This window comes from Lissotriton helveticus, chromosome 9, assembly GCF_964261635.1.
Source record: "Lissotriton helveticus chromosome 9, aLisHel1.1, whole genome shotgun sequence".
Classification (NCBI taxonomy): Eukaryota; Metazoa; Chordata; class Amphibia; order Caudata; family Salamandridae; genus Lissotriton; species Lissotriton helveticus.
The window spans coordinates 271080909-271107218 of record NC_136070.1 but is presented as its reverse complement, the minus strand read 5'-3'; the positions used below and the strand labels follow the sequence as shown (position 1 = coordinate 271107218).

The 26310-nt window shown below is 47.4% G+C and overlaps 2 protein-coding genes across 5 annotated transcripts in view; one reads left to right on the top strand and one right to left on the bottom strand.

The window, feature by feature from the left end:
* Nucleotides 1-13024, bottom strand: part of SAMD15 (sterile alpha motif domain containing 15) — a 99952-nt gene extending 86928 nt beyond the window's left edge. Inside the window, exon 1 of the mRNA XM_078659965.1 lies at nt 12836-13024. Within this exon, the coding sequence (XP_078516091.1) occupies nt 12836-13024 (189 nt within the window). The remainder of the gene's footprint in view (nt 1-12835) is intronic.
* Nucleotides 12980-26310, top strand: part of TMED8 (transmembrane p24 trafficking protein family member 8) — a 107004-nt gene continuing 93673 nt past the window's right edge. The window contains exon 1 of one of the 4 annotated variants that reach the window (XM_078659964.1): nt 12980-13084. Coding sequence is in view for 3 of the 4 variants with exons in the window: in XM_078659961.1 (XP_078516087.1) it covers nt 13676-13814 (139 nt within the window). In the remaining variant the exon portion in view is untranslated. Of the gene's footprint in view, nt 13085-13458; nt 14093-26310 lie in introns of those variants that run through there. The other 3 variants (XM_078659961.1, XM_078659962.1, XM_078659963.1) reach the window with 3 other exon arrangements.

Sequence of the window (26310 nt, the reverse complement as noted above, 5' to 3'; positions counted from 1 at the left end):
AGTTTTTACTTACATTAGTATTATTAGTTTTTAGCTTGACAGAAAAATCAAGTTTACGGCTTTGCATTGAAATAATGTCAGATTACCTTTCTTTTTCTACTTCAATTGCACATTTTTGCTTCCGCTCCGAGCTCGGCTTTCTCCCTCCCACACGTAGGCCTGTGAAGCAGATCCTTTGGGGGAGGGAGGCTGGGCATGGACGACAGGCAGCAGCCTGGAATACCGAGCCCAGCGCTCGCACCGTGGAGAGGTAGGCGGCGAAGGAGGGCAGGGCTGGCTACCAAAGGGAGGAAGCGGTGAGAGACTAGAGGCGGAAGTGAGTATCGCGCATGTGTTATAGAGTCAGGCAAAAAAAGCCGTCAGCAGCGCGACATGGAAAAGGAGTGCAAGCAACCAGCCAATCCCACAACAAACAAGCACTTCTTAATGCAATAGGACTCGTATTTACGAGAGTCCTATTGCATTGGAAATGGGAGTATGGAGGTACAGAAAGGCATGAACGGGAGTGGGGAGGATGCGAGAGAGGGGCCAAAAATTCACGAACTGCGTGAGGGGTTGGGGGGGCTGAACACAGGGCAAAAATAGTTTTGAAGTAAAGGGGCCAATAGCCAGGGAAGGATATACGTGACAACATGGCTGTCAGAAGGAGGGACTAACAACCTAAAAACGAATGAAAACGCAGCATTTACAATTAAAGCCAATGAAAACATAGATTGGAAAGTGGGTGGAGCTTCCCCCACAATACTGTATACAGCATCTTTCGACGAGACAGCGCATGCGCTGCCTAGTCCGAGACCTAAAAAAGGAGGTGAGCAACGTGAGACGCAGTGTGCTAGAGAAGGCTCAAGGGACATTTGGCCGAGAGAAAAGGGCACAACGGCCAGAGACTGTAACCCAGCAAAGAGCATTCAAATAGCCCAAAGCTGCCTCCGCCAAGTAGCAAAGTGAAGAAGAAAGTGTGCTGCATGCCCCAGTGGTGAACGAACACCACTGCAAGCCAGGAGAAAGGACAATTTAGATTTTTCACAGCCTGGTGGGCAGAAAATCTGGATTTTATTAAGGACATGGAGGCCAAGATTATGCAAATCTACTTTATTGCCACAGCTCAGCAGTAACAATGCAGAGAATATAGAACTTCAAACAACATTCCAATACACTACATAGCCCATGAGCATACAGCCATCTTCCTTCTTTGTCAAGTGCTGCGAACAAGAAGTAAACTCAGAAAAAACAAGACTTCAAACTTGATGAGGAACGAATAACTGCTTTTCTTAGCAAACCCCAGACGCCTTAATCTGGAAGAAAAAAGACACAATAGGTCAAAAGGTAAAATCCCTAGGGTGAGTTGGTAAGAGGTGGGATAATCTTGGCCTCCGTGTCCTTCATAAAATCCAGATTTTCTGCCCACTAGGCTGTGAAAAATCTAAATTTTATGACATGACACGGAGGCCAACATTATGCAAGTTTAAAGTGAACCAAGTACATTGTCAATCACATTACTCATTGGTCTATAATAACATTTCTTAAACATGCTTTCATTTGACCAGTCAGTGGCTCTAAGGATATCCTGGTGCCCTCTACCTAAAATAAAAGTTTTAGAAGCAGATGCGCCTCTGAGAGAGTGTGCACCAAAAATAGAAACATCAACACCACTCTCACTCATCACTTCTTTCACCCATCTAGCAAGCGTGGGAGAAGAAACTGCTTTATGAGGGGATCTGTGAGAAATCAAGAGTTGAGTGCTGTAGTAAATGTCCTCTCCACTGTTCTCCTCTGGATAGACTGTACTATGATATCTGTGACATCATAGAATGCCTGGGTGTCCCTCTGGCTCACAGTGTCTCTCTATAACTTACTGTGTCAGTTGGTCATCTCAGGCTGAGCTGCTAACAACTGGCTCCTGGTGGGGTCTAATCTTATACTTGTTATCTTGGAAGGAACTTACAAATAAAGAATCTAACTTACACAGTTGGACTGTGCATCTTTTGTTTACTACATTTTGGCGACGTTTTGAACTGGATTAACCTACGCGTGCAGTTAAGAATAAGGAATTCAGGAACTACAAAGAAAAGAATCCAAGACATCAAAAGAAATTGTGGAAAATTTTGAATTTAAACTAAAAGGTAATGCCCAGCTGACCCCACCAGTGTCGTGTTCCACCTAGACAGCCTGCACCCTGGGCGTGTGTCTTTTCTTTGGTGTATGTTTGTGTATGGACAGCCTGCATCCGGACGTTTGTTTGTCAAGGAGCTAACTGCTGTGAAGGAATGAACTGTCTTCTGCTGTCATCTGGACTGCTTCCAGGCACAAAAGCGTCTGAGTTCTTTGCTGTCTTTTGGACTGCTTCCAGCCTCAAAAGCGTCGGAGTCCCAGCTGGCCTGATCACCCTGCTGCCTCTCTACGTCTTTTGAACCTTCACAGTTTGCCCCATGTGACTTCAAAGTCACCACTGTGTGACTCTTACAGTGTGGACACGTTTTATCTCGCCTTCACAACTGCCAGCTTCGATGTTTCATCAAGTAAGTCAAGTTTCCCCTGCTCTCCTTGCGACTGTTACAAACTTTAACGTATCGCTCTGGATGTATGCTGACTCTCGTCTTCCTGGAAACCGGTCTGTATTTTACCGGTGAGTGGGGAACATTTGTGTTTATTTTTGTGCACTCACGACATATTTTTAGTGATGGCAGTTGAACCTCCGCATTTTTTTTAAATAAAACTTCAGCCCTTGCGCGCACACGTCTCAACCTTACTGGTCTCGTGGTGCCGGCATCTTTCTTCTGTGACGTTTGTGCTGTTACTGCTATGCAACGTTTGTCAGCACGCCTTTGCCGCGAACCATCCGGCATGGACGTGACGGCGTGCCACCATTTTGATTGGTTTCACTGCGCAAGTCTGGGACTGTGGAGAAGTGCTTTTGGTGCTACGTTTTGGGTGAAATCCTTACTGTTTGCCAAACCGGTCCGCTCCATCGCTGCCAGTCAAATAACGTTTACGAGCTGGAAACAATATGTACTGCAAATGAAAGACCACTTATGGATGTTTCACATGGATTATGTGACTTTTCAGTCTCAGGGTTTTACTCATCAGATGAACACTGCAAGTTTTCGGCTCTTTTCAAGTCTTTTCTACGTCGCGTTCTACATTTGATGCTTGTCACTACCTGGTGCAGTTTATGAAGAACCCGGGTGAGAAATCGCTCACCGGAGCTGATTTTATCTGTTATTTACACTTATATCTCTTACCTCGCTGCATACTTTGTTTTTGCGTATGTTTGGGGTGTGCTGATGTTTTGGTTCGTGTTGGACTAGTCGTGTAGTATTGTGTGTATTTGGTGAGAAAGGCTGAGTTGTGTCTTACAGTATATTTTTGTCTGCAATGTCTTCTTTTGTTTGGTGTATAATAGAAGGTAGGGGCATCCATTGAGAGAAAGTTTGAGAGGAACTTTACTGTTGCCTCTTTGACCTCGTTTGTCAGTTAGGTGTGGGGGCACTCAGTGTTTGTTGTTGACACTTGTGAGCGCTGTTTGTGTTACAGTACTCTGAATTTGTCTTTACACGAAGTGTTGTTTTAACGGTCACTACTCTTAGGTCTTTGTTGTCCTGGTTTACCCTATTTAGCGTAAGTTGTCTGCGTGTGGGTAGTCATTCCCGTGTTTGTGTCCTAGGGTCATGTAGTACCTTATGGTGTACCCAATCTAGGGGATGTTGTTATTTTGAGTTCCAAGGGTGTGCATATGCATCCTTAGTTGTGCTCTTATTGGGTGTGGTTGTGTATTTGTGGGTAGTCAACGCCCATTTCACTTCCCAGGTTTACTATCCTGCGGTGTACCCTTCTTAGGGGAGGTGGTGTATTTGTGAGTAATCAATGCCCATTCCAGTTCCCAGGTTTACTAACCTGCGGTGTACCCTACTTAGGGGAAGTTGTGCTTTAGGTAGGTGGTGTATTTGTGGGTAGTCAATGCCCCATTCCAGTTCCCAGGTTTACTATCCTGTGGTGTACCCTCCTTAGGGGAAGTTTTTTTTTGTGGGTAGTCAATGCCCGTTTCTGTTCCCAGGTTGACTATCCTGTGGTGTACCCTACTTAGGGAAAGTTGTGATTTTGAAGGGTTAGTTCCAGTTCCCAGGTTTACTATCCTGTGGTGTACCCTACTTAGGGGAAGTTTTATTTCGTGGGTAGTCAATGCCTGTTTCTGTTCCCAGGTTGACTATCCTGTGGTGTAGCCTACTTAGGGGAAGTTGTGATTTTGAAGGGTTAGTACCCTGTATTGTTTTGGTGGAGATTGTTAAATTTCGTTTCTTTTTGACACTCTGCTTCTGTCAAAGTCTACCTGCCTGGGATTCGTGGCCAAGGGTTTCATGTCGGAGGGACTTTGTAAGAAGTTTTATCATATTTTTCTTTGTCAGCATGTTTTGTAAAGCGTCTGTGTCTACGCTCGCCTTTGTTTATCAGGGCGTTTTCCCTCTGATGTACCCTTTTGTGAGCGTGACCTTATTTCTTTGCTACTTTGGTTCTCATTCATCTTAACCATGCTTTTACCCTAAGGGAAGGGGATGTGGCTTATAGTAGCAATTTTTATTTTTTTTTGTTCATTTAAAATCTAGCGTGTTATTGTATTTCTGTTCATGCAAGTGATATCTCATGCAGTACTTGTTGCTTTTAAAGTACTTTGCCGATTGTTTCTTTATTCTGTTCTTACTCCATAAGGGAAGAGGATGTGTAGTAAATGTTCTCTCCACTGTTCTCCTCTGGATAGACTGCACTATGATATCTGTGACATCATAGAATGCCTGGGTGTCCCTCTGGCTCACAGTGTCTCTCTATAACTTACTGTGTCAGTTGGTCATCTCAGGCTGAGCTGCTAACAACTGGCTCCTGGTGGGGTCTAATCTTATACTTGTTATCTTGGAAGGAACTTACAAATAAAGAATCTAACTTACACAGTTGGACTGTGCATCTTTTGTTTACTACAAGTGCCAACTCCTCTCAGACCAACCGCCCTTCTTTCATACTCTTTAAGACATTTTACAACACATAGACTTTCATTAAGAGGAAAGAACGGATAGAAAATAGAGGAAGACATAGTTTTGGTTCTTTTCTTAACAGTAAAAACAAACTTCCTCAGGCTGGTAAGCCCTGTTAGTAACGTCTAATGCCTTAACATTTGAGGTTTGCCTGAAAGAGACCAAGCAAAGTAATACAGTAAGCTTATAGGAAATACGCTTGAGAGAGAGGTTAACGTTATTTCCCCAAGAAGAAATAAGTTGTAATATGTTTATTACGTCCCATAAGGCTAATTATTTCGGAGTTAGAGGATTAAGAACTTGCATGCTTCTCATAATCTTTTTTGTTAAAGGGTCTTGTCCTACTGAGACACCATCAACTAAAGAAGGTCCTGCAGCTATTGCTGACCTATAAACATTAACATTTCTATAACTTAGGCCAGAAGCGGAGAGTTCCGATAGGAAGTTTACTACGTGTACTAAATCAGTTGAAACGGGATCGTAGTGTCGTTGAAGACACCAGCAAACCCATTTATTCCAAGCCAGTCAAGATGCCTTCCTTGTTCCGGATGGCCAAGACTCAGATATGATTTGGAAATCATCTTGCGAAAGGCCAGGGATTTGCAATTGTCGCCTGAAATCTTCCAGGCCATCAGAACCAATAGACCTTGGTCTATAAAAGGATGTGATTTGCCCTGAGGTCCCAGGAGTAGTTGCCCAAAAAGGTGGTATTAGAATTGGGTAGTCCACGGCAATCTCCAAGATGTCAGGAAACCATTCCTGAGATCTCCAAAGGGGGGTTATCACCACCGTGCTCTGAAGGTACCAGCAAGCATATAAAAGAAGACGCGAAAGCAAGGCAAACGGCGGGAAGGCATATGGCTTTAAGCCTTGCCAGTACTAGAGGAAGGCATCCACCCCTATTGCTTGAGGGTCCGGCTTCCAACTGAAGAAATTCATCATCTGAGAATTCAGTCTGTCTGAGAAAAGATCTGTCCCAAAGAGACCCCATTTGTCTTTGATTGTCATGAATATCCCTCAGTTTACCTTCCAGTTGCTGGAATCCCTGAAATTCCTGGACAACCAGTCCGCTACCCCATTGTTCAAACCAGAGATGTGTTCCGCTGTGACGGACAGTCCCCTGTTCAAACAATAGCCCCAGAAACCTTTTGCTATTTCGGTAAGACTCTTTGAATGTGGTCCTCCCATCGTGTTGACGTATTTCACTGCAGAGACATTGTCCATGCGGAGCATTATATAGCATTTCATTGAATTCTGGGTGAAGCTCCGAACTGCAAAGGAACCTGCTAGAAGCTCCAGACAGTTGATATGTAGTTCCTTCTCCTCGCGTGTCCAACGACCTCCTGTTGGAGAGTCGCCACAAGTGCCCAACCTTCTAGACTCTCATCTGATTCTATAATCAATTCTGGGGCTTGCCCAAAGATGGCTCTGCCATTCCATGCTTCTGCATTCTTTAGCCACCAAGATAGTTCTTTCCTTGAATCTTTGTCTAAGCAAGTCATCTGAGTGTAAGATAGAGTCAACCTTAGAGCTTTCGCTTTGAGTCTCTGGAGGGCCATGTAGTGTAAACGACCCAGAAAGATCACCTGGATGGTTGAGGAGAGGAGACCCAGGATCCTGGCTAAGAGTCTCAAGGGAAAGACCTCCAAAGATAGCATCTTCTTGAGTTCTATGCAGAGTTTCTTTATCTTTTCCCTTGGTAATTTCAGTTCTGGGGACACTGTGTTCACCATGAAGCCCAGAAATTGAGTTTCCTGGCTTGGTGTAGTGCATGCTTTTTGGCATTTATGACAAAGCCTAAATGTTCCAGTAGGCAGATAGTAAGATCTGTGTGGCGAGATACTGTCGCCTTTGACTGACCCATGATAAGGATATCGTCCAGATATATTATTAGCCTCAAACCCCTGCCCCTTAGCCATGCTACTTCCGGATGTAAGACCTTGGTGAAGCACCAAGGGGTTGATGATAGACCGAAGGGGAGAATGCAAAATTCCCAAAGTTTTCGTTCCTAAGTGAACTGGAGGAATTTTCTGTGGGGGGCCAAATTGGGATGGTCAAGTAGGCGTACTTTAGGTCTAGACGTGTTAACCAGTCTCCCTTTCTCAAGACGTCCCTTAGGAGGTGTATTTCCTCCATCTTGAAGTGGTGGTAAGATACCCACCCATTTAGATTTTTTATGTTTATGAAAGGTCTCTGTCCCTTGTCTTTCTTTTCTACTAAGAATATATTGCTGATGAAGCCTATTTCTGAGCTCTATATTATAGCCCCTTGTGCTAGCAAGTCCCTTACTTCTTGAGATACTAGTTTTCTCTGATCTTGAGAGAAGATTATCTCGCGAGGTCTCTTTGTTTGAAAGGGAGTATCGGTAAATTCTATTTTGTAACCCTTGACAGTTTCTAGAACCCACGGGTCTTGAGTTACCAAGGTCCAGTTCCCAGAGAAAAGGGCTAGTCTCCCTCCCACCTTTATAGGGGTATCTTAATGGTCTTTCAATATTCCTACCTGCGGAGAATCCTCTGTTTCTTCTCTCGCCTCGAAATGGTCTTCCCTGTTTTTGTGACTTGAAGGGAAGAATGACTGGTTTCCATAGAAGGATGATTGCTGGAACTTTGATCCTCGTCCCAGAAAGGGTCTTGAGGTAGACTGGCCACAGCCGGGGAACCAACCCTGCATTCTCCTGGCCCTTCCAAAAATGTTGTCTTGGAAGACTTTCTCAATGTCATGCTGTGACTTTTGAATCGAACTAAAGACCCAGACAAACTTGGTCATGTTGCGAATGAAATCCTCTCCAAAGAGGAGCCCCTGTGAGGTGGCTCCTCCCTCCTTGTTTGCCAATTCTAAGAGTATAGGGTCAATTTTGAGGAGTACGCCCTTTCTGCGTTCATTTGAAATGGCAGTGTTTGCATTACCAATGAGGCAGATGGTTCGTTGGACCCACTCACGTAGCTCCTTAGGGTCAATAGGTGTTCCATCAATGTAGGCGCTTTCAGTCTAAGTTGAATATTTTGGTTAGAGGTCCACTGGTGTCGAGGAGACGGTCTTGACAAGACCTTAGGTTCTTGTCTATCCCTATTTCTAGGGCCTTTGGCACCCTTTGCTATAAAAGCAACAACCTTAGGGTCAAGTTCAGGGGTCATTGCATTTTTGTCTGGAAGAGATGGGCGAGGGCATTCAGACCTCAGTCTGGATCTCACTTCTTTGGGAATCTCCCTTCTCAGCCAGAAACTAATGTAGTCTGCTACATGTTGGGAGTGTAGCCATTCAGGAGAAAGGGGATGTTTGATTAAAAGGGGATCAAACATATTGTCCCCGAAGGGGTCAGTAATGCCCATTTTTTAGCCTGAGGACTTAATTCCCTCTTCAGTACTTCCCAAAGTTTTGTCTCCCAGGTCTTCAATGTCCGTGTCAAAACCTGGTGAGCATGAGAGATCTATCTCTGCTTTATCTGGTTCATCGCTGTCTATGTGTATAGGGAGATCTGGCCTGTTTGTTGCCCTTATGTGATGCCCAGGGCGTTGTTCTGGTCACTGCCTGAGAAGAGTGAGTTAGCTGCTTTTTCTGTTTTCTTGGTCTTTTTAGCACTCTTAACAGGGTGTTCTGGTGCAGCTCTTTTCTTTGGGGCCTTAAATGCCACTTCTTTTGCACCAAAAGTATGTGCTGTGCTAGTAGAGGGCCATGCCCTTGACAGAGATATTTTTTTTAGTAATGGTCTCATTAAGTGAGTCCACAACTTTGTCCATGGCCTTAGTGACCAAAGACTCAATCTTACATTCCAGGTTGAGTTCAGGATTAAGACATTATGAGAAAAGGGTAATAAATAAATTAAAATAATATTCAAATTATATTCCCCTTAATTCTCTCTTGAAGATTGTTAAATATCTAATGTAGAACGTCTCTTTCCTTTATCACCGCCTGTTGACCAACTGAAACAAATATCATCATGTCCATCACCTCGGTGCATCATCACCCAGAGCATCAAAGGAGCATGGTACCACCAGAGTGGATCCAACCACTCGAGACAGCCAGAGATCAACGAGGCATTTCTGGTGCTGTGGGACACTAGCCACCCAGGAACTCTCTGTGTGCCTCCGTAAACCTGAAGCCTGCCGAAGAAGAGCATGCCCGACCATTGGACCATCCACCCTTGGGGTTACATGAGGCTTGGCCTTGGCCCTGTTGGGCGTTCTGCAGCGATCCCTCAGCGAGGCCTACAAAAGGCCTGCACAGCCCACGCAGTCACGTGGCAATCCAGGGGCAAGGGCCTCAACTGACATCTTGTGAGAGGGGAATCCGAACTGGAGAGATGAGTCGGCAGTAGCTCTACGAATGGAACCGGGAAGCATGGAGGTCACAGATGAAGAATGGTCACCCAATGACCATCTGAGGAAGGCACAGAACCTGAACCCTGATGGCGAGAACACTCGGACTGAGACACCACCCTCTACGGCTACATGAGCGACTTGGCTGTGGTCTTGTTGGCAGTTCCTCAGAGACGCCTTTGCGCGGCCTACACAAAGCCCACACGGTCCCATGACAGCCTGGGAGAAAAGCCCTCCAAGAAACTCCAGTGAGAGAGGAGTCCAGGCAAGAGAGGCAAGTCTGAAGTCGCTCGGCTGTCAGGAGCTGGAAAGATCATCAAGTACATCGCCTCCAAGGAAAGGCCTCATCCAACAAGATCATCCTCAATAGCTGTTGGCTTTTCATCCACCGGAACCTGAACGCCTGCAAGATCTCTGAAGTAGACTCCACTACTGCTCCAGATGCACCGATATTAGAACTTTGTAAATAAGCTCAAACACCGCAAGACCAGGACGGTCTGAACTTCATCGCCGAGACGGACCAAAGCTTCCTGACCGTGTGGTCCAGAACTCCAGCACTGCCCAGCAGACGGCCTGAAGAGACTCATTGGTGGTGTGTATTGTTGTTAGTTTTCTTCATAGGTTGGACTTTCGTTTATTTCTTTTTCAATAAAGTTTGGGATGGATGTAGTGTCCGACTGGACACGTTCTAGTGTTCCATCTCTGTCGTATCCCACACTGCACACCCACCCATCACAGGCATCACCGGTCAGGTGACCCAGTCAATAAAAGGGGGCGGGCGCAAGTGCCCTGGTTCAGTTCCAGTAAGCATATACACTGTGTTTGTGTCCTTATTCCATATAATGTGGGCCTAGGGAACCACCACACGACAAGTTGATGCCATGGACTTTATAATTCTAGTTCTTAATTGGCTTTATGGTTGCAACCAATGTCTGGATGAATTGACGCATATGTATTTCGCTTTTTAGGTCTCGCACCTGGCGATTACAGCGCGAAAGCGCTGTCTCGCCTGCGAGACCTATAGTCACCGCTCTGCTTTCAAGGAGACAGGAGATGGGCACGAGCAGCATGCCAGACTCGGATCAGGTCGAGCGCGTTCACCAGTACAGTTATGAGCTGTGCCCATCTCCTGTCTCCTTCTCGCATGTAGTAACGACCAACGCACGCTCTCACACACACACACACACACACACGAGCGCACACACACAGAGACACGCACGCACACACACACACACACACGAGCGCACACACGCACGCACGCACACACACACGAGCGCTAACAGAGACACACAGGCACGCGCACACCCCCCGCCCCCGCCACCACCCCCACCCCCAGTACAACTAAGCCCCACTCACCGCATCGGCGCCACTCCTGACTTCTGCAGCCTCCGCAGGGCTCTCCCTCAGGCATGGGAGCCCCGTGTCACCACTGCTCCTCTGGGCCAGCCACTCCATGGGCATGGGCTTCCCGCAGAACACGGAAGTCTCGCCCCACGACAGGAGTGACGCTCCCGAACTTCCGGTTTCGGGATGTGCACGCTCACAGCTTGTTTTCCTTTGGGTGAGGGCTTGTTTTCAGGGTATCGAATTTGTGCTCTGCTGTCAACCACTTTGTTCTTAACATGACGTTCCCCTCACTGAGGCATGAGTCCAAGCAGCTTAAAACGGAGTTCTAGAGCTGGAAGACGGTTACCGCATGATAAGGCCCTTTACTTAAATATTTTCACAGTTAAATATCCAACCACGAGTTTAATCCAGCGAGTTTTCAAAGCATGCTTTTGAAAGATAAAAAAAAAAAAATCACAATAACTCCCCAAAATCGGAGTCTCTCGCCAATATTGGTGGCGTCACCCGCCAAGCTACTTCAAACGTTTCACAGATATGCTTCTAAGTCCAAGAGGCTGCATTCGCCGTGAAGTGCCGGATGGCTCTCCGCTCTGTGATTCGCGGCTCTGGTTGGTGAACCCTTTGTCTCAGCTCTGAGGCAGCGTCAGCTGTGAGAGAGAGAGAGAGAGAGAGAGAGAGCTGTCCAGGGCACAGGCAGGCCCTGGCAACCCCGCATAGCACGGCAGGCTCTTTGGGGCACGCTAATTCCTTGAAATCGTCCTGACTTCCGGTAACCAGGACTTCGCTTGAAACATGGGCACTGAGCCGGGATTAGGCGTCAGAGCCTCACTCAGTGACCTGTATCTCTCCATCTTTTCTTAGAATGTGCGCCACTTTTTTCATTCTCAGAATTTTTTCTTTCTCAAACATCTGTATTTTTGTAACGGCGACTTGCGCCCTAAAGGTTGATCTGCATACTTTAATGAACATCTGGGCCTAACTCGATTGTGTGCAAACCTGCACATCGCAGCGAATTACACTTTCTAAAGTGCATGCATTTAACTGGAAAATTTCTCCAAAATAGTAAATGTTCTGCAGATAGCACGGCTCGAAATCTGGGAGTAGTGGTTGTCTCTCTCCATTTCCAAGCTCTGCTGGCTGCAGCTCGCGCACTACACTAGCTGGAGAAGTTCTCACTTGAATATGTATGCACTTTAGAAAGTGCAGGCAAACATCACATACAGAATATAAGAACGATCGCATCGGTGCCCGCACATAGGTGTAGAAAATAGCGTTGCCCTCAGCATACCCCCTAACTTGGTAACTACAAGCTAGTGTAAACACTACAGAAATAATAATTTGGAAACAGGCGGCTTAGCCTTTGCACACAGCACTCTCAAACTATGCAGCCTGTTGGCCGGGCAAAACTTGAGGTGGTAGTGTGTGCAAAATAACGATGGACTGGGATGCAGCCCAAGTAATTACCAGTTGCTGAGATTAATTCAACATTTCACCTATCACTTTTTGTATTCTTTAGTGCGTCTCCCTAAAAGGGACAGGTGGGCCCAGACGTGGGTCCCATGCACATTGTGCCACTGGACCCAAGCTATACCTGCCTGACAAGGGTGAAAACCAGGGGCGGCCCGCATGTCTCACGGGTGTCAGGGCGGGCATGGTGGTTACAGGGGGGGACATCACAGGGGTGTCGCGGTTGGATCGCAGGAGGTGGCAAATAAAACAAGCATTTACAATGCAATAGGTCTCGCATTATTAAAGTTTGAGCTATTGGCATTGTAAAAGACAATCCCTTTTATTCATTTGTTTTTAAAACTTGCAATCGGTGCATCAACACGCACTTTGAACATATAGTCCTTGCTTACGATGAGCAAGGCTGGCAGTAAAAGAGACTGCCAGACTTGCTTCTCATAAGCATGGACTACAAGTACAAAGTGCTTGTTTACGCACCGATGCAAAGGAATAAAAGGCATTGTCATTTACAAGGCCAATAGCTCAAACTTTAATAATGCGAGACCTATTGCATTGTAAATGCTTGTTCTTCAATTTTATAATTGTAATGGTTTTAACTATCTGAGGAAATAAAGATTTGATTTGACTATAATCAAAGTCGCTAATGTGAACCCTGTCGGTGCTACGCTTCCGCCCCTTTACCTGATACTGTGGGAAACCACAACGCTCGATCCAGGCCGCCACATCCTCGCAACTCCATCGAAGACAATCCGGAGCCCTGCAGTCCACCACTAACGCCATCTCTCGGCTTCTACTGTAGTCATGGTAACGCGCACTTCCGGGAATGTTGGCTTCTGGCTGCCACGGTTTCGCATAGACAGCGGCGGCCATAGCTGAGTGTCACCTCTTTACATGATCTTATCACGAGCTAGAGAGAGCACATAGACAGTCGTAAGTAAAAATATGTTTTCCAAATGGTGACAAGACTCAATTGCATATTTGTACTTGATGAAACAGGTAGTTTATCTTTAGATGTGCATTGGTCCCCTTATGTCCTAGTGTGAGGCGCAGTGTGCTAAATACAATAGAATCTGCTTCAGTACTGGTTTTATGGTTTAGATCTGTATTTGAGCAGGACCGCAGTGCCACCTCCGCACTCCCCGCCCCATAATTTTCCCGTGGAACTCTAAAGATAGTACAAGTAAATAGCTTTGTTTATCTTTCAGTTGTTTGTGACTGAAGTGCCAGTAAAACGCAGCAGCTTGCTCCGTGAATGATTCAACTAAAATGCGATTTCCAGGTGCTATGGGATGGCCTTCGTAGATTGACACTGACTTGATGCACCACCGAATATCGTTCCCCCTCATCGAAGGTGTGTCACAAGATCGGAAGGTTGACCGGTCTCATGTTGTAGTGACAACACTCGTTCCCATTCTAAAGTGGCCGCTGCGTATCTCGCATACAATATCCGGAGATTCCCGAAGGCTCTTCCGTCTTCATCCCCGTCGTTCTACGGAAATTGCCGAAGGGATGCCAGTGTAGATGTCGCAGCCGTTGACAGCAGTAGGATCGCATCCCGAGGTGCCCGGCAGCTGCGGAAGTAAGCTTCTGGGGGGGCCAGAGAGCTGTCGCAGATACCGAGCGAGACCAGGGTGGAACGACAGGTTCAGCTTTTTTGCAGGTAGTAGGACTGAATTCTAGTTAAGAGGAGAGAGGGGTTTTGGTGCTGGTGAGTGGGGCACTACCCTTGGTTGCCCGACGCGGTCCGAACAGTGAAGGAGAGAACACCTGGGGAGAGCAGCTGTGTTTATAGCGGGATGCACTTCATGTAGAGATTGGTGCTACTAGCACAGATACCGGTCCGAGGACTTCGGGCGTCGACCCCGCCCAACACCAAGGATACAGGGATCCATAAAACGAGTGACACCCAGGAAGAACCTATGAGAATTCTACCTATAAGTAAGATACCTTTATTGTTACTTAGGAGGTTGCATGGGGCTGCGTGAAGGCTGGAATATTATGTAGGCAGACCCACTCTGCATTACATCCTCAAGGAATAGAAATACGAGTCCTGTTGAGCTAGGTGGTAATAATACTAGCGGGAAAGTGGCCCTTTTCGGCCCTCTCAGGTTTTTGGATGTTCTCTCTTGTGGTTGACGGCAGTGCCATTAGGCATTGCCTATGTTCTTCGCATTCTGTGTCCTGGCATCCATGCACGGTTCCAGGACTGTGAATCTAGGAGGGCCAAGAGGTATCATGGATGGGCAATAAAGAAGAATGCAGGTACGGGTAAAATGCTTACTTTTCACGCGCATAGTCTTTTCATTCTATCTGCATTATCAATATTGGGTGCTTGCCTCTTTACTCGCGTGATGCTCTCGCTCCTAATGTGCCAGCCAGTGGTGACTATTTAACCATGATCTACAGTCTGTTTAGGCACCTGGCTGGTTTAATCTGGCATGGATCCGGCCCTCCAGGACCGGTTTGGAGAACCTTATGAAGTGAGTGACATGTCTCTGTTCTGCTTGACAGTGATTTGAGGCTAGTTCTATTTTTTTTTGCTATTAGTTTTTACAATGTATTTTGTGCAAAGCTTAACCAAGGTAAACACTTTCTATTGGCCAGTTGCCCTTTCGGAGCTCGTTTCGCCTAACTGCGCACCCTCGCGTATCACTGAAAGAATACTTTGCTATGTCGCCAGTTTAGGTGATAGTGGGGCTACAAGTCCATGTGAAGTGTTTACCACAAACAAGCAGCCGTTTTCCACTTTGAAACGATTTTGGGTGGCCCAGAGGTTGCTCTTGGGTGGGCCTAGTCACCCCTCTAGAACCGGGCCTTCTCACTTCTTACTTTATAGAGTCATCAGCAAATCTTGTCATCTCTTGCTCAGTGGCTTTCAAGAGTTCTCTGATAGTTGCATGGTTTTAAATGGTTTGCTGATTACACTGGTCGTTTAGTTGCTTCTTGTTCATTGATTTCTACGAGATTTTTAATAGTACACTGAAATTCTTGCTGATTTAATTAGCTGGTTACTAATTTCTCTTTCATAATTTATCGTGTTGCTTATTGATTAAGGTCTGATTGTTGTTTGCAGTTTGAACAGTATAACCGTTTCCTTTTCCATGTTGTTGCTCAGCTGCTCTCTTCAATTCCCCAGAGAGATTATTCCATCAGTCCTTCTTTGCAACAGGTGCAAATGGGGGAGGGGAGGATGTTTCACTCCAACAACCTTTGCTCGCTAACCTCCCTGTTAACTGGGCATAAACATGTTGAACATTTGAAACCTCAACTCCTGGAAGCACCAGGCAGGGTTCCTAAAGTCACCAACGCTTTGGATTGCATAATATTTTGATTTGCATTGTGGATTAATAGATAGTTCGCCCCTCTGATGGAACTAAATATCAAGCCCAGTCACTGCTGTTTTAGGTGATCACTTCTTTTCGCATCCAGACTAATTCTGTCTACCACAACTGAGTCACAAAAAGTTTAATTTGGCAGGCACATTAACCTACAGAGTTATCGTACTAGAATTTTAAGCTGGAGGGCATGGACATACAATAACTTACATCACACCTTTGTCTAGCACTGCCCTTCCCTGCTGTCTGTGTCCCATTCCCTCTTGTTGGGATAATGATCCCTCTGGGTCAAAGACCATTATCTGTTAAGCTTCAGGAAAACCATTTGCCAAGATTTGAGATGAGTCCTAAAACATCCCTGCTGACAACATGAAAGAATGAGTGAACGTTCCTACTTGTATAGCACAGATGTCCAATGTGAACTTAGTAAAAACCATACATAAAATCACGTTAAAACAACAGAATTCAAGTGCATTTTAAAGTTAAAAAGCTCATTTATGCAGACGTGCTTGGTAAATTGCCTAGATGTTAAACGATTAGCGTAAGATCTCTTTCAGGGATTCAAAAGGTGTGCTTAGCCCTCGGGGAGTTAATAGTGATGCTCCTACGCATGATGACTAATTCAGGGAGGAGAATGAGCATCTTTGCTCTTGCGTCTAGCTAACAACCACCACCTAAGTCTTTTTGAAAGGCACGGAAGCAGGAGTCTTAAGAAAGGGATTTAACCACTTGGTTCCAAAGCTTCTTGAATCTCACCAGGCAGCTTAACAATTGCCTACATACCAAAGTGCAAGTATGCTTGATGGTTTGCCAATAAAGTACCCGACAAAATATCTGGTCTGGTAAATGGCGTAAATGTACATTCTCAGTGCCACAATCTGCCTGGAACGTGAGTGGAATGCATCGATGTTTAAAGAAGCAAAAAGCAATACTCTTAAGAGGGATTTGTATCCCCTTAAATCCAAGGCTTATTGGATCGCACAAATGCAGCTTGACAATTGCCTCCAGCAAAAATGCATTTTTGCAAAATTGCTTGATGCTCTGGCCAAAATGAATGACAGACAAGATGTGTGTGATCAAGATTAATACATTCTTCGCATCCCACTGGATCTTAAGTGGGAATTATTGATGAGCGATCAGCTGGTGACAGTAGGACATGTAACTTGATCACCTGCATCGCAGCTTCTGACTTGCAACCAGGGCTGGTTCTAGGATCTTTGGGACCCTGGGCAGAAAGGGAATGTGTGATTTCCCCCCCCCTAATTTGCAAACAGCGTGAAATCACAGAAAATGACAATCGGAAGTTCCATCAATTGTCTATGGGAGCTACTTTGCAAAAGTAACTTTCTTTGTGTGAATATCAGCATAAAAAAACATAACTATTAACGTAAATAAAATAGGCACATATATTTTAAATTTCAGTTAACTGGAAATACATTTTATGAGTCACACTGGATGAAAAGGTGGGGCCTAGGTCTCTCTAAAATGTATAAGTTAAATCAAATGTTAACAATTTGTTTCCAGATTAGTGCATTAGGTATGTATATGTGCTTGTAGTATTTATATAGGCCAGGTAATGGGCCCCTCGAATCATGCAGCGCTTGGCCATGTTTGTGAGGCCCACAGAAAGGACGGCCTTTACCTGAGCCTTTCCCACCATGGCCCAGCACTGCAAAGCATAGAGGAGGGCCCTTCCTCTTCTGGGCCTTGCAGCATCAGGTCAGGGGGTGGGATCCCTTGATGAAAAGAATCAGTCTCTAACTTCAAAAAGTGAAGAACATGCTCCACCCACCCTATCCCTAGACATCCACCCAGGACTGAAGTCAACCTTCTATTATTTCTTTGCAGGACAATTATCAAATTTGTGGTTTGGCCAAGAAAATGTATATATTGAGGTTACCCAAAATTACTGTGTTTATTTACTGTATATACTGGTAAAAGTATGTCTTGAAACAAGCAATCTTGGTTCTCCTACTTGACAAAATTGTTTGATCTTGGGCAAATCATGTTCTTACTTATTTGCCATTATCTCATGGACTGACTGGCCATTATCTTAAAGATTTTAGGGTGAGTGTTGCACGTTCTGTGGGGATTCATTCTCTCTGTTTACATTCCTCCATTTTAGAAACTCTAAAGGTAAATATTTTAATAAAGTAGCCTGTGTAGTTCATTTCCTTTGGTACACTTCTTCCAACCCAGTTACCATGCTAGTAAATGCTCCCCCTCTGCACCTCTGTACATAAGAGCCAGTGCTAAGACTTGTCACTGTTACTGGGCTGCTCCAGGCTTCACAGCTAAACTGTTTGTTTTTATAACCCATATTGCTTAGACTGCTTGTCTGAATCAGTTCCTTGGCATGCAAAAAAGGTTAGACTTTTGACATCCTGCAGGAGCTCAATACAGTATGTTGTGCAAACATCTCAAAGGAAGAGCTGAGCAATCCACAGTACTGCCTTCCTACATTGGAGGGCCTCACTAGACTGGACGATGGCTGTAATACCCAGTGGAGTGAAGAACTGTCCTGACTCACAGCGCTGGATCATGGCTGTGAGGGCTAGGTGAGCAGGCTAGCGGTGTAGCAATGCTGTCTAAGGGTCATGGTTAAGGCAAGATAAAGGGACCACTCTCCCCCCCCCCCCCCCCGCCCGATCAACAAGATGGATGTACAATACATCCATAATTTTGGTGACTATGGTCCAGAACACCCTCAGCTCCAGTGCCATTGTACCTGCTGCACTACTGATGGGTAAGACTCTGCGAATGGGCCACATCCCATGGGCCGCGCAGCCATAGCTCTGTTAAAAGCAGCCATAATTTAAGTATATCTGGGACCTGACTTCCCAGAGTTCCACTTTCACTACACCTGCTGCACTATATTAGCTACTCCCCTGCAAGGGGTCTCACTGTCATGGTTCTGTAATGCGAGGCCTCGCAGCGGAGGAACATGGTTGGGAGGGGAATCTGTGCTGTAACAGTGGTGCATTGAGCTCTGGGGTGGATTAGGTACATTTCTCTTCCCCATTCCCTCAGGCCACTGAATAGACAAGTAAAATGCAGCTGTAATTTGGGTGCACTGGTCCCAAAATCCCCCAGGCAACAGTGACACTAGACTTGCTGTGCTATCTATAGCTACGGCTCTCAGAGCCATTGTCCATTGCTGTGAGGCCTAGGGCAGAAGGCTGGTTTACTGAGGTCTCCGAGCACTGGGCCGCAGCTATAAAGCATAGGAGAGGAGAGGCTTTTCCTTGACCTCACAGCTCTGTGCCATGGCTCTGAGGTGCATGGGAGAAGGGATAAGTGGCACAGTATGGGCTCTGATGCAAGTAAATGATGCAGGACAGTAAAACGCAGCAATAGTTTTGGTGCACTGGCTCCTTGCCATCCATGAACCCTGGTGCCACAGCACCTGCTGCACTATTGATAGCTACACCCACGAGAGAGCACACCCATTGTCTCATAGCAATGGAGCAGTGCCTCAAAGCTCATGGGCTGGCACCCCCTTCCCTGGGTATCCAACCATGGCTGAGAGGCCCAGGGAAGAATCTGTCCTCAGCCTCACAGTGCTAAAACATGGCTGTGAGGCCTATGAAAGAGGCAAGTTGCAACACAATGGTGCCATGGCGCAAAGATAAAGTGTCCTCTCAACCATGTTCACATCCTGCACAGTAAAATAATGCCATCATTCAGGTACATTGGACACCTAATACCCCTGGGCCCTGTACTAGGTGGAGATGAAGAAGCCTAACTCCCTTGGGTCTCGCAGGACTGGACCATGGCTAGGAGGCCTAGGGTAAGCCCCCCCATCCCACCCTCCACTGACCTGCGTCTCTCAACCATGTTCTAGAGCTGCGAGTAACAGGAAAGCGAAGCCCAGCGTAATGGAGCCCTCTTCCTTGGGTCTAGAAACAATGGTCTGGTGCTGCATGCCCAGTCAATGGGGTTTCCACCCCGGGCCGGCGTTTGGTGGGTAGGTGCTGAGCAGTGCCTCTGTATCTACAGAACCACTGTGATCTGACGGTGATACCTACGCCGCCATCCATGGAGTAATACTCCATTACTATTTAGGTTCCACTGGAGAGAAGACTAATTGTCTGGTCACTGCCGGCGCTCTAGTAGGGCTTAGAACCATGTGTACCACCAGTATCACATAGGGGCAACAACCCCCTACATTTACACTTGCACTATTTTTAGATTACACTATTACTACCTTTCTGTGCACTGGTCCTGATGAAGCGCACTGGATCTTCTTGACCACAATAGCGCGAAACATGTCGACCTGACCACACCTTATGTTACCCAGGGTACATTATTACCCACATTGTAACACACAACCTCCGGGTTTTTAGGTCGAGCCTGGCGTACGCAGCGCGAAGCGCTGTCGCCAGCGAGGCTTATTGTTGTCTACTTGCCTCTGAAGTGGGACAGGAGATGGGCACGCGCAGAGCTTTTTGCGATTTGAGCAGGTGTGCGCGCACGTACACCCACGCGCTGTGCACATCTCCTGTCCGGCCTCTGAGGCAAGTCGGCCTCCTGCAATATACAGAGAGAAAAAAACACACACACACTCCACCACCCACCACCCACGATACAACTAAGCCCCGCTCACCAGGCGCTTTTGTCGCTGTGCTGCTACAGGTTCCGTCAAGCTCAGGACTCCCCTAGTGTTATCTCCGCCGCATTACTTGGCACACCCGGGGCTTCCCTCACTCATGGGAGCCCCGCACCTGCATCGGCAGCCTCAGCCACCACTTCTGCTCCTCCTTACGTCTGCAGCCACCGCGGGGCCAGCGTGTCGGCGCCAAGGTTATCGCTGTTCTTTGCTCATCTGTTTACTCCAGTGAAAGCAAAGCTCCCGTCTCGACGTACCCGCTCCCGGATGTGGGGAATGTAATCTCTTAATAATCTTTTGTATATTTTATATTAATATCGGCTTTCCTCCTGTGTCAACCTGTTAAAGGTTAATCTGTTTTATGTACACAGAAAATGCTTAAAATGTGAGTGAGGCATTGAAAAAAAAATCAACTTCGTTATTTCTTTCTGCTTTAAGTTATTTTAATATGCATCTTTCTTCCGCTGTGTTATCAACAAAATGTATCCCTTTAAATTTGCCATTCACCTGTTCGTCCTCATGAGGTGGACACAGTCTGCGATAATCCAGACCAGCGCCCGAAAGTAATGTGTATTTTATTCAAGTTTGGGGCAAAAACCGGGTCTGCAAAGCACTGTTACAAGGATGGATGTTAATGTGGGCCTTGCAGCTTGTGGAGGCCCTGCCCTGCCAGACGCAGGTGCCGATGCCAGTGTTTGAACTGCACGCGCATGTCATGCTTTAGATTTGGGCTTGGCTCTTACTTATTATAATTCTTTCTTTATACCCCGTTATTTTCTGTTCCCAAGAGCCGTAAATAACAGGTGGTGCCAGTTACACAGTCAAATGTTAATCAGTTCTGCTAGGATCTCGGAAGGATGCAAAGGTGATCTTGTGGATTCGAGCAATTGATCTGCCGATTACACCTGATGTCAGCACCGGACGCTTAACTCACTGAGCCATTTTGACGAGTACCTTTCTAGCTGGCGTGGCTCCCGCATTTACATCAAGGCGGACAATAGCAATCTGGTGCTGCTTGTGGCACTGAGCCGTGAGGCCCACTGAGGCATTTCTAGCGCTTCTCCTTCACGCCCACGGCAGTCTGCGACGTCAGAGGTCAACCTGCCGCGGGGTCACTGCGAGGCCAGAGGCCGCCCCGCCATGGACATTATGTGCGGAAAGCGCTGGACCTGGTCTGGGTGAGGAGTTTAAACTCCTTGCCTTGTACTGCGGATTTCCACAGTAAGCAGAGGTGCTGGAAGTGTGGCAGGGAAAGCCCGGGGGCATGACAGTTGAATCTCATCCTTGCGACTTTCCACCTTGCAGTTCAAATGATACATTCGGCAGCCCATACTCGCAGCACCCACAGTTTCTTATGGGGGAAAGGGAGTGGCATGGTTAGGGGTGAATAATCTCCAACCCACTCAATCCTATTTTCCTCTGTTCCTCTTCAGGGGCAACGAATTGTCCCTGAGTTTCCATCCATTCTGACCCAGGAATCCTGCACGTCACCCTCCTTTTAAGGGTTAAATACATACTGCGCATTATAAAGGGCCACACAATAGCTTTCCAAAGGTGTCTGTCCTGCCCATGGACTAAGACTGGCCCCATTCCTCTCAGCCCAGATCTCCCTCTGCCCATCACTGCAGGGAGTTGAGGGTCGGATACCCTACTGCACCAGAACTCTTCCTTGGAGCAAGTTACCATGACATCCCCCACCCTCAGACTTTCCTCTCTACCACCTCCAAGGGACATGGGCAGGGTGGCTACTGACTGTCTAACTCCAGCTCTGCCTCCCAGCCCCTTCCACTTTGGAGTCTCCCAGAGTGTAACGGAGCGGTCTCCCCCATACTCAACCAGATTCCTCTTAGGCAACAGTGAGAGAGTCGGGGTACAATCATCATTGGTATTATCTCAGGCCATGTGTTTCTCACTGCGCTGGTGTCTCCATCCATCCACCTGGAGATCAGGCCTGGAGTCTCACTGGAAGGGCCTACTCTCATCATCAACCACACACACACAACCACACACACACAACCACACACACACAACCACACACACAACCACACTGTCAGTGCACACTTTCACCAGGCGCAGACACCATCAGTCATCAGTGCACTCGTTCACCGGGCACAAACACCACCACCGTCAGTGCACGCTTTCACCTGGCACAAACACCACCAGCCATCAGTGCACGCTTTCATCAGGCACACACACACACCACCAGCCGTCGGTGCACGCTTTCACCAGGCACACACACACACCAGCTGTCAGTGCACGCTTTCACCAGGCACACACACCACCAGCCGTCAGTGCACGCTTTCACCAGGCACACACCACCAGCCGTCCGTGCACACTTTCACCAGGCACACATACCACCAGCTGTCAGTGCACACATTCACCAGACACATACACCACCAGCCGGCAGTGCACGCTTCCACCAGGCACACACACCAACAGCCGGCAGTGCACGCTTCCACCAGGCACACACACCAACAGCCGGCAGTGCACGCTTCCACCAGGCACACACACCAACAGCCGGCAGTGCACGCTTCCACCAAGCACACACACCACCAGCCGGCAGTGCACACTTCCACCAGGCACACACACCACCAGCCATCAGTGCACACTTTCACCAAGCACACAAACCACCAGCCATCAGTGCACACATCAATTGTTAACGCATCCACATTTAACTATTGTAGCAATCGCAGTATGGCGCACTTTACTTTTAAACATATTTATCTAAAGCGCAGCATGCCACCATTGCTACAAAAATAAATACACCTTTTTTGGCCTACAATTTATAGACTTTTGTTGCAATTGGTGTTGCAATATTTAGCAATGGAAATAGCTCAAACTTAATGCGAGACCTATTGCATTGCAAATGCTTGTTTAACCCCTTGTGTGCTGTTGACGAGCTCAGCTCGTCATGAGGGACGGTTGAGCTGCCCTCATGACGAGCTGAGTTCGTCACAGCGTTGGAACGTTCGCACGCGGGGATAATTTCTCCGCTGTGCTGAATGTTCTAAAAACGGGTGTGGTGTGACGAGCTCAGCTCGTCACGAGGGCAGCTCCGCTGTGCTTCATGACGAGCCGAGCTCATCAACAGCACAGAGGCGCCGCGCGCGGCCCCGCTCCCCCCCCCCCCCCCCCGCAGCCAAGGGGTTAACATGACAGGGGAACCCATACTTCACAAATAAAATTACTGCCCTTTGGTATCCCCTATCCATTTTTACCCACCCCCCACCTACTCTACAGTAGGACCCTCTCCACATACCTGCACTCATCATACGGCTGTTCTCTTAAAAAGATCTCCGAAAAAGTGACCCTTCGGGGGACCCGTAGGGCATTGCCGCGCCGGCCCGACGAGAAGCACCGACTGATGATGAAGCATGACATCCTTCAGGTGTGTGAGGGCAACAAGAGACAAAAAATTTCTCCCCGTCCCTTTTTGCCTCACATGAGAGGGTCCGAGACCATACCTAGCTTTCTCTTCCTTCTCTAGGATTTCTAACCTCTCCCTTTACTTTATCTGATGTGGGCGTGAAATTCACAGCGCACACTCGGATGGAACAGTGATTCCCCCCTTCTTTGGTTGTAATTCCCTGAGGGGGACACCCTGTTGGCCTTGCTGTAGGAATCACTGACTCTGGACTAGCTGGAAATGTGGAATGAGGTGACACTTTTTTTAATCTCGGCCTCCCTCTTGGACAAATTGTGTGCTCTTGAGCAACCACTTTTCTGAATGTATTGCTCTGCTATTTCTTGTAAGATTGGGAGTACTTTGATTCTGTTTAAAAACTGCTAGAAAGTGTACTATTATAAAATGGACAAAAAATTACCTGGGAGAGAAGTGTCCCCTCGCATAGTATATTCACCTAAATGCAATACAGTGGCAAATGTAAAGCCAGGGCCACTGAAACTATGCGATTGTGCGGCCATGGTGTTTTCCCCATAAATATGGATTTGCTGCATAACCTACAGATTTTAATCCGCAAAAATGTTTCTAGCTCAGATGGTTCAAAAGTTACTTAGAATGCAGCAACACATTTTTGCCTTGCAGTGAAAAGCCCATTTCATGGGTTGACTGGTCACCTCTTGGTTACTTATTACTATGTTTGGGTGTTAAACTGATAATAATGAGAAACAACCTATTCACCAACATTGTTAACAAGTGTAAAATGAGAAAATAATGAAGCAATATTATCGCAAAATGTACTGCATTACACTGCATACTTTGTGGGAGAGGTTTCCACATGCTTTAGTGGATGATTTGCATAATTTAGCCGTCCTCTGCTGCATAATTACAGTGACCCTGTGTATAGCCTACACACCAAAAAGAAGTGTGTTGCAGTCTTGGGTCTACTAATTTAATCAGCTATTTGTTACTGGACAAATAATAATGTCCCTGTGCCTCGTTCAGTGATTTAACATTGTGACAGCACCTTGAAATAACCTTACAGGAAATTGCCTCAGTACAGGTCCCGAGTATGGGTTTCAATCATTCATTTAGGGCAGTTTGCATCAGAGTAGCTGAAGCCTCTACTGAAGCTGCTTGTGCAGGACCCCTCTGTGCTGCAAAGCCTCCTATCTGCTGTCCACAAACATCTCTTTCACAGCTCATCAAGGGCTGAAAGAGAGTTGCTTGTCATTTGAAAGGGTTACATTTGCTGAACAGTGGCTGACCTGCAGAATATTTGTGGAGGCAGCGTAAAGCTGGATCTCCAATTCCAGGCCATGATTAGGCTGGGAGAGGCCCTTTGTTCCCTGAGAATCACACTTATGGTGTAGCGCTGCGAGGCCCAGGGGATGCTGCGCCTCTTCCCTGTTCCTCTCAGTCATGGCAAAGTGTGTCGATGCCCAGAGAAGTAGGCCTCTTCATGTATTATTGCCAGAGCTACACATGATTCACAGCGCTACACTGCAGTTGTGAGGCCAAAGGCATGCACGGGAGAGAAACACTGGGGGGGGGGGGGGCGGGCACGTGTGAGATAGAGAGAGCAATGCAGGGGAGGGGCACGCGCGTGAGGGCAAGCATCGCAGGGGAGGGGCATGCGCGTGAGAGCGAGCAGCATGGGGAGAGGCACACACATGAGAGCAAGCAACGCGGGGGAGGGGCACACGCATGAGAGCGAGCAACATGGGGAGGGGCACACGTGAGCGAGCAACACAGGGAGGGACACGCGGGTGAGGGCAAGCAACGCTGGGGGAGAGGCAAGCGCGAGAGCAATGCTGAGTGAGAGGCATGCGTGAGAGAGCAACACTGAGGGAGAGGCATGCGCGAGAGCAACGCTGAGGGAGAGGCATGCGCGAGAGAAACACTGGGGGAGGGGCACTCACAAGAGAAACACTGGGGGAGGGGCACCTGCAAAAGAGAGACACTGGAGGGGGGGCATGCACGAGAGGGAGCAACGCCGGGGAGGGGCACGTGCAAGATAGCGAGCAACACAGGGTAACATGTGAGAGAGAGAGCAACGCTGGGGAGGGGCATGTGCGAGAGTGTGAGCAATGCGGGGGTAGGGGTGCACAAGCAACGCAGGGGTAGGGTTGCGCAAGAGCAAGTAACGCGGGGAGTGGCACAGGAGCAAGAGAGCAATGTGGGGGGCATGTGTGTGAGAGCAACTCAGTGGCAGTAGTTGCTCCCTGAGTTCCGTTGCATGGTGTTCAAGGCCCTCCACCTGCAGGCTTCTGCCTGTGCTTCCTCCCTGGTGGTCCAGTGGGAGAGCTCTCGGCTCTTCTGCTGCTTTGCCTCTTCTTTTTGCCATTTTGCTCTCTCTTTTGTTTTTCACTCTTTTCCTCTGCTCTTTTGCGTGCATGCGCCTCCCTTGTGTTGCTCTCTTGCGTGCCCCTCCCCCACGTTGTGCTCGCGAGAAAGCAATGCAGGCATACCCCATGTTGTGCTCTCTCGCACACATGCACATTTTCAGATATGGGCTTTTCAGGACAATAGGTGGAATACAATTCTAAAACTAGCGATGAGATAATCACAGGCCCAGCGGAACAGCCCATTAATAGCAGATGCTTATATTGCAGTATCTGTTGGCATCCCTCTGGAACTAGCTCACGTGGCTGTTGAAAGTATTTCTAAGATGGCCACTGCACCTTGTGAGAGATTAGCCTACTCATGTTCGACAAAGGGAACATTTAGTGAAGCGGAGAGAAAAGAGAGTGTCTTTTGTGGCCTCATTGGGCATCAGCTTGATTAGTAAGGATCACTACCATGGGCCACA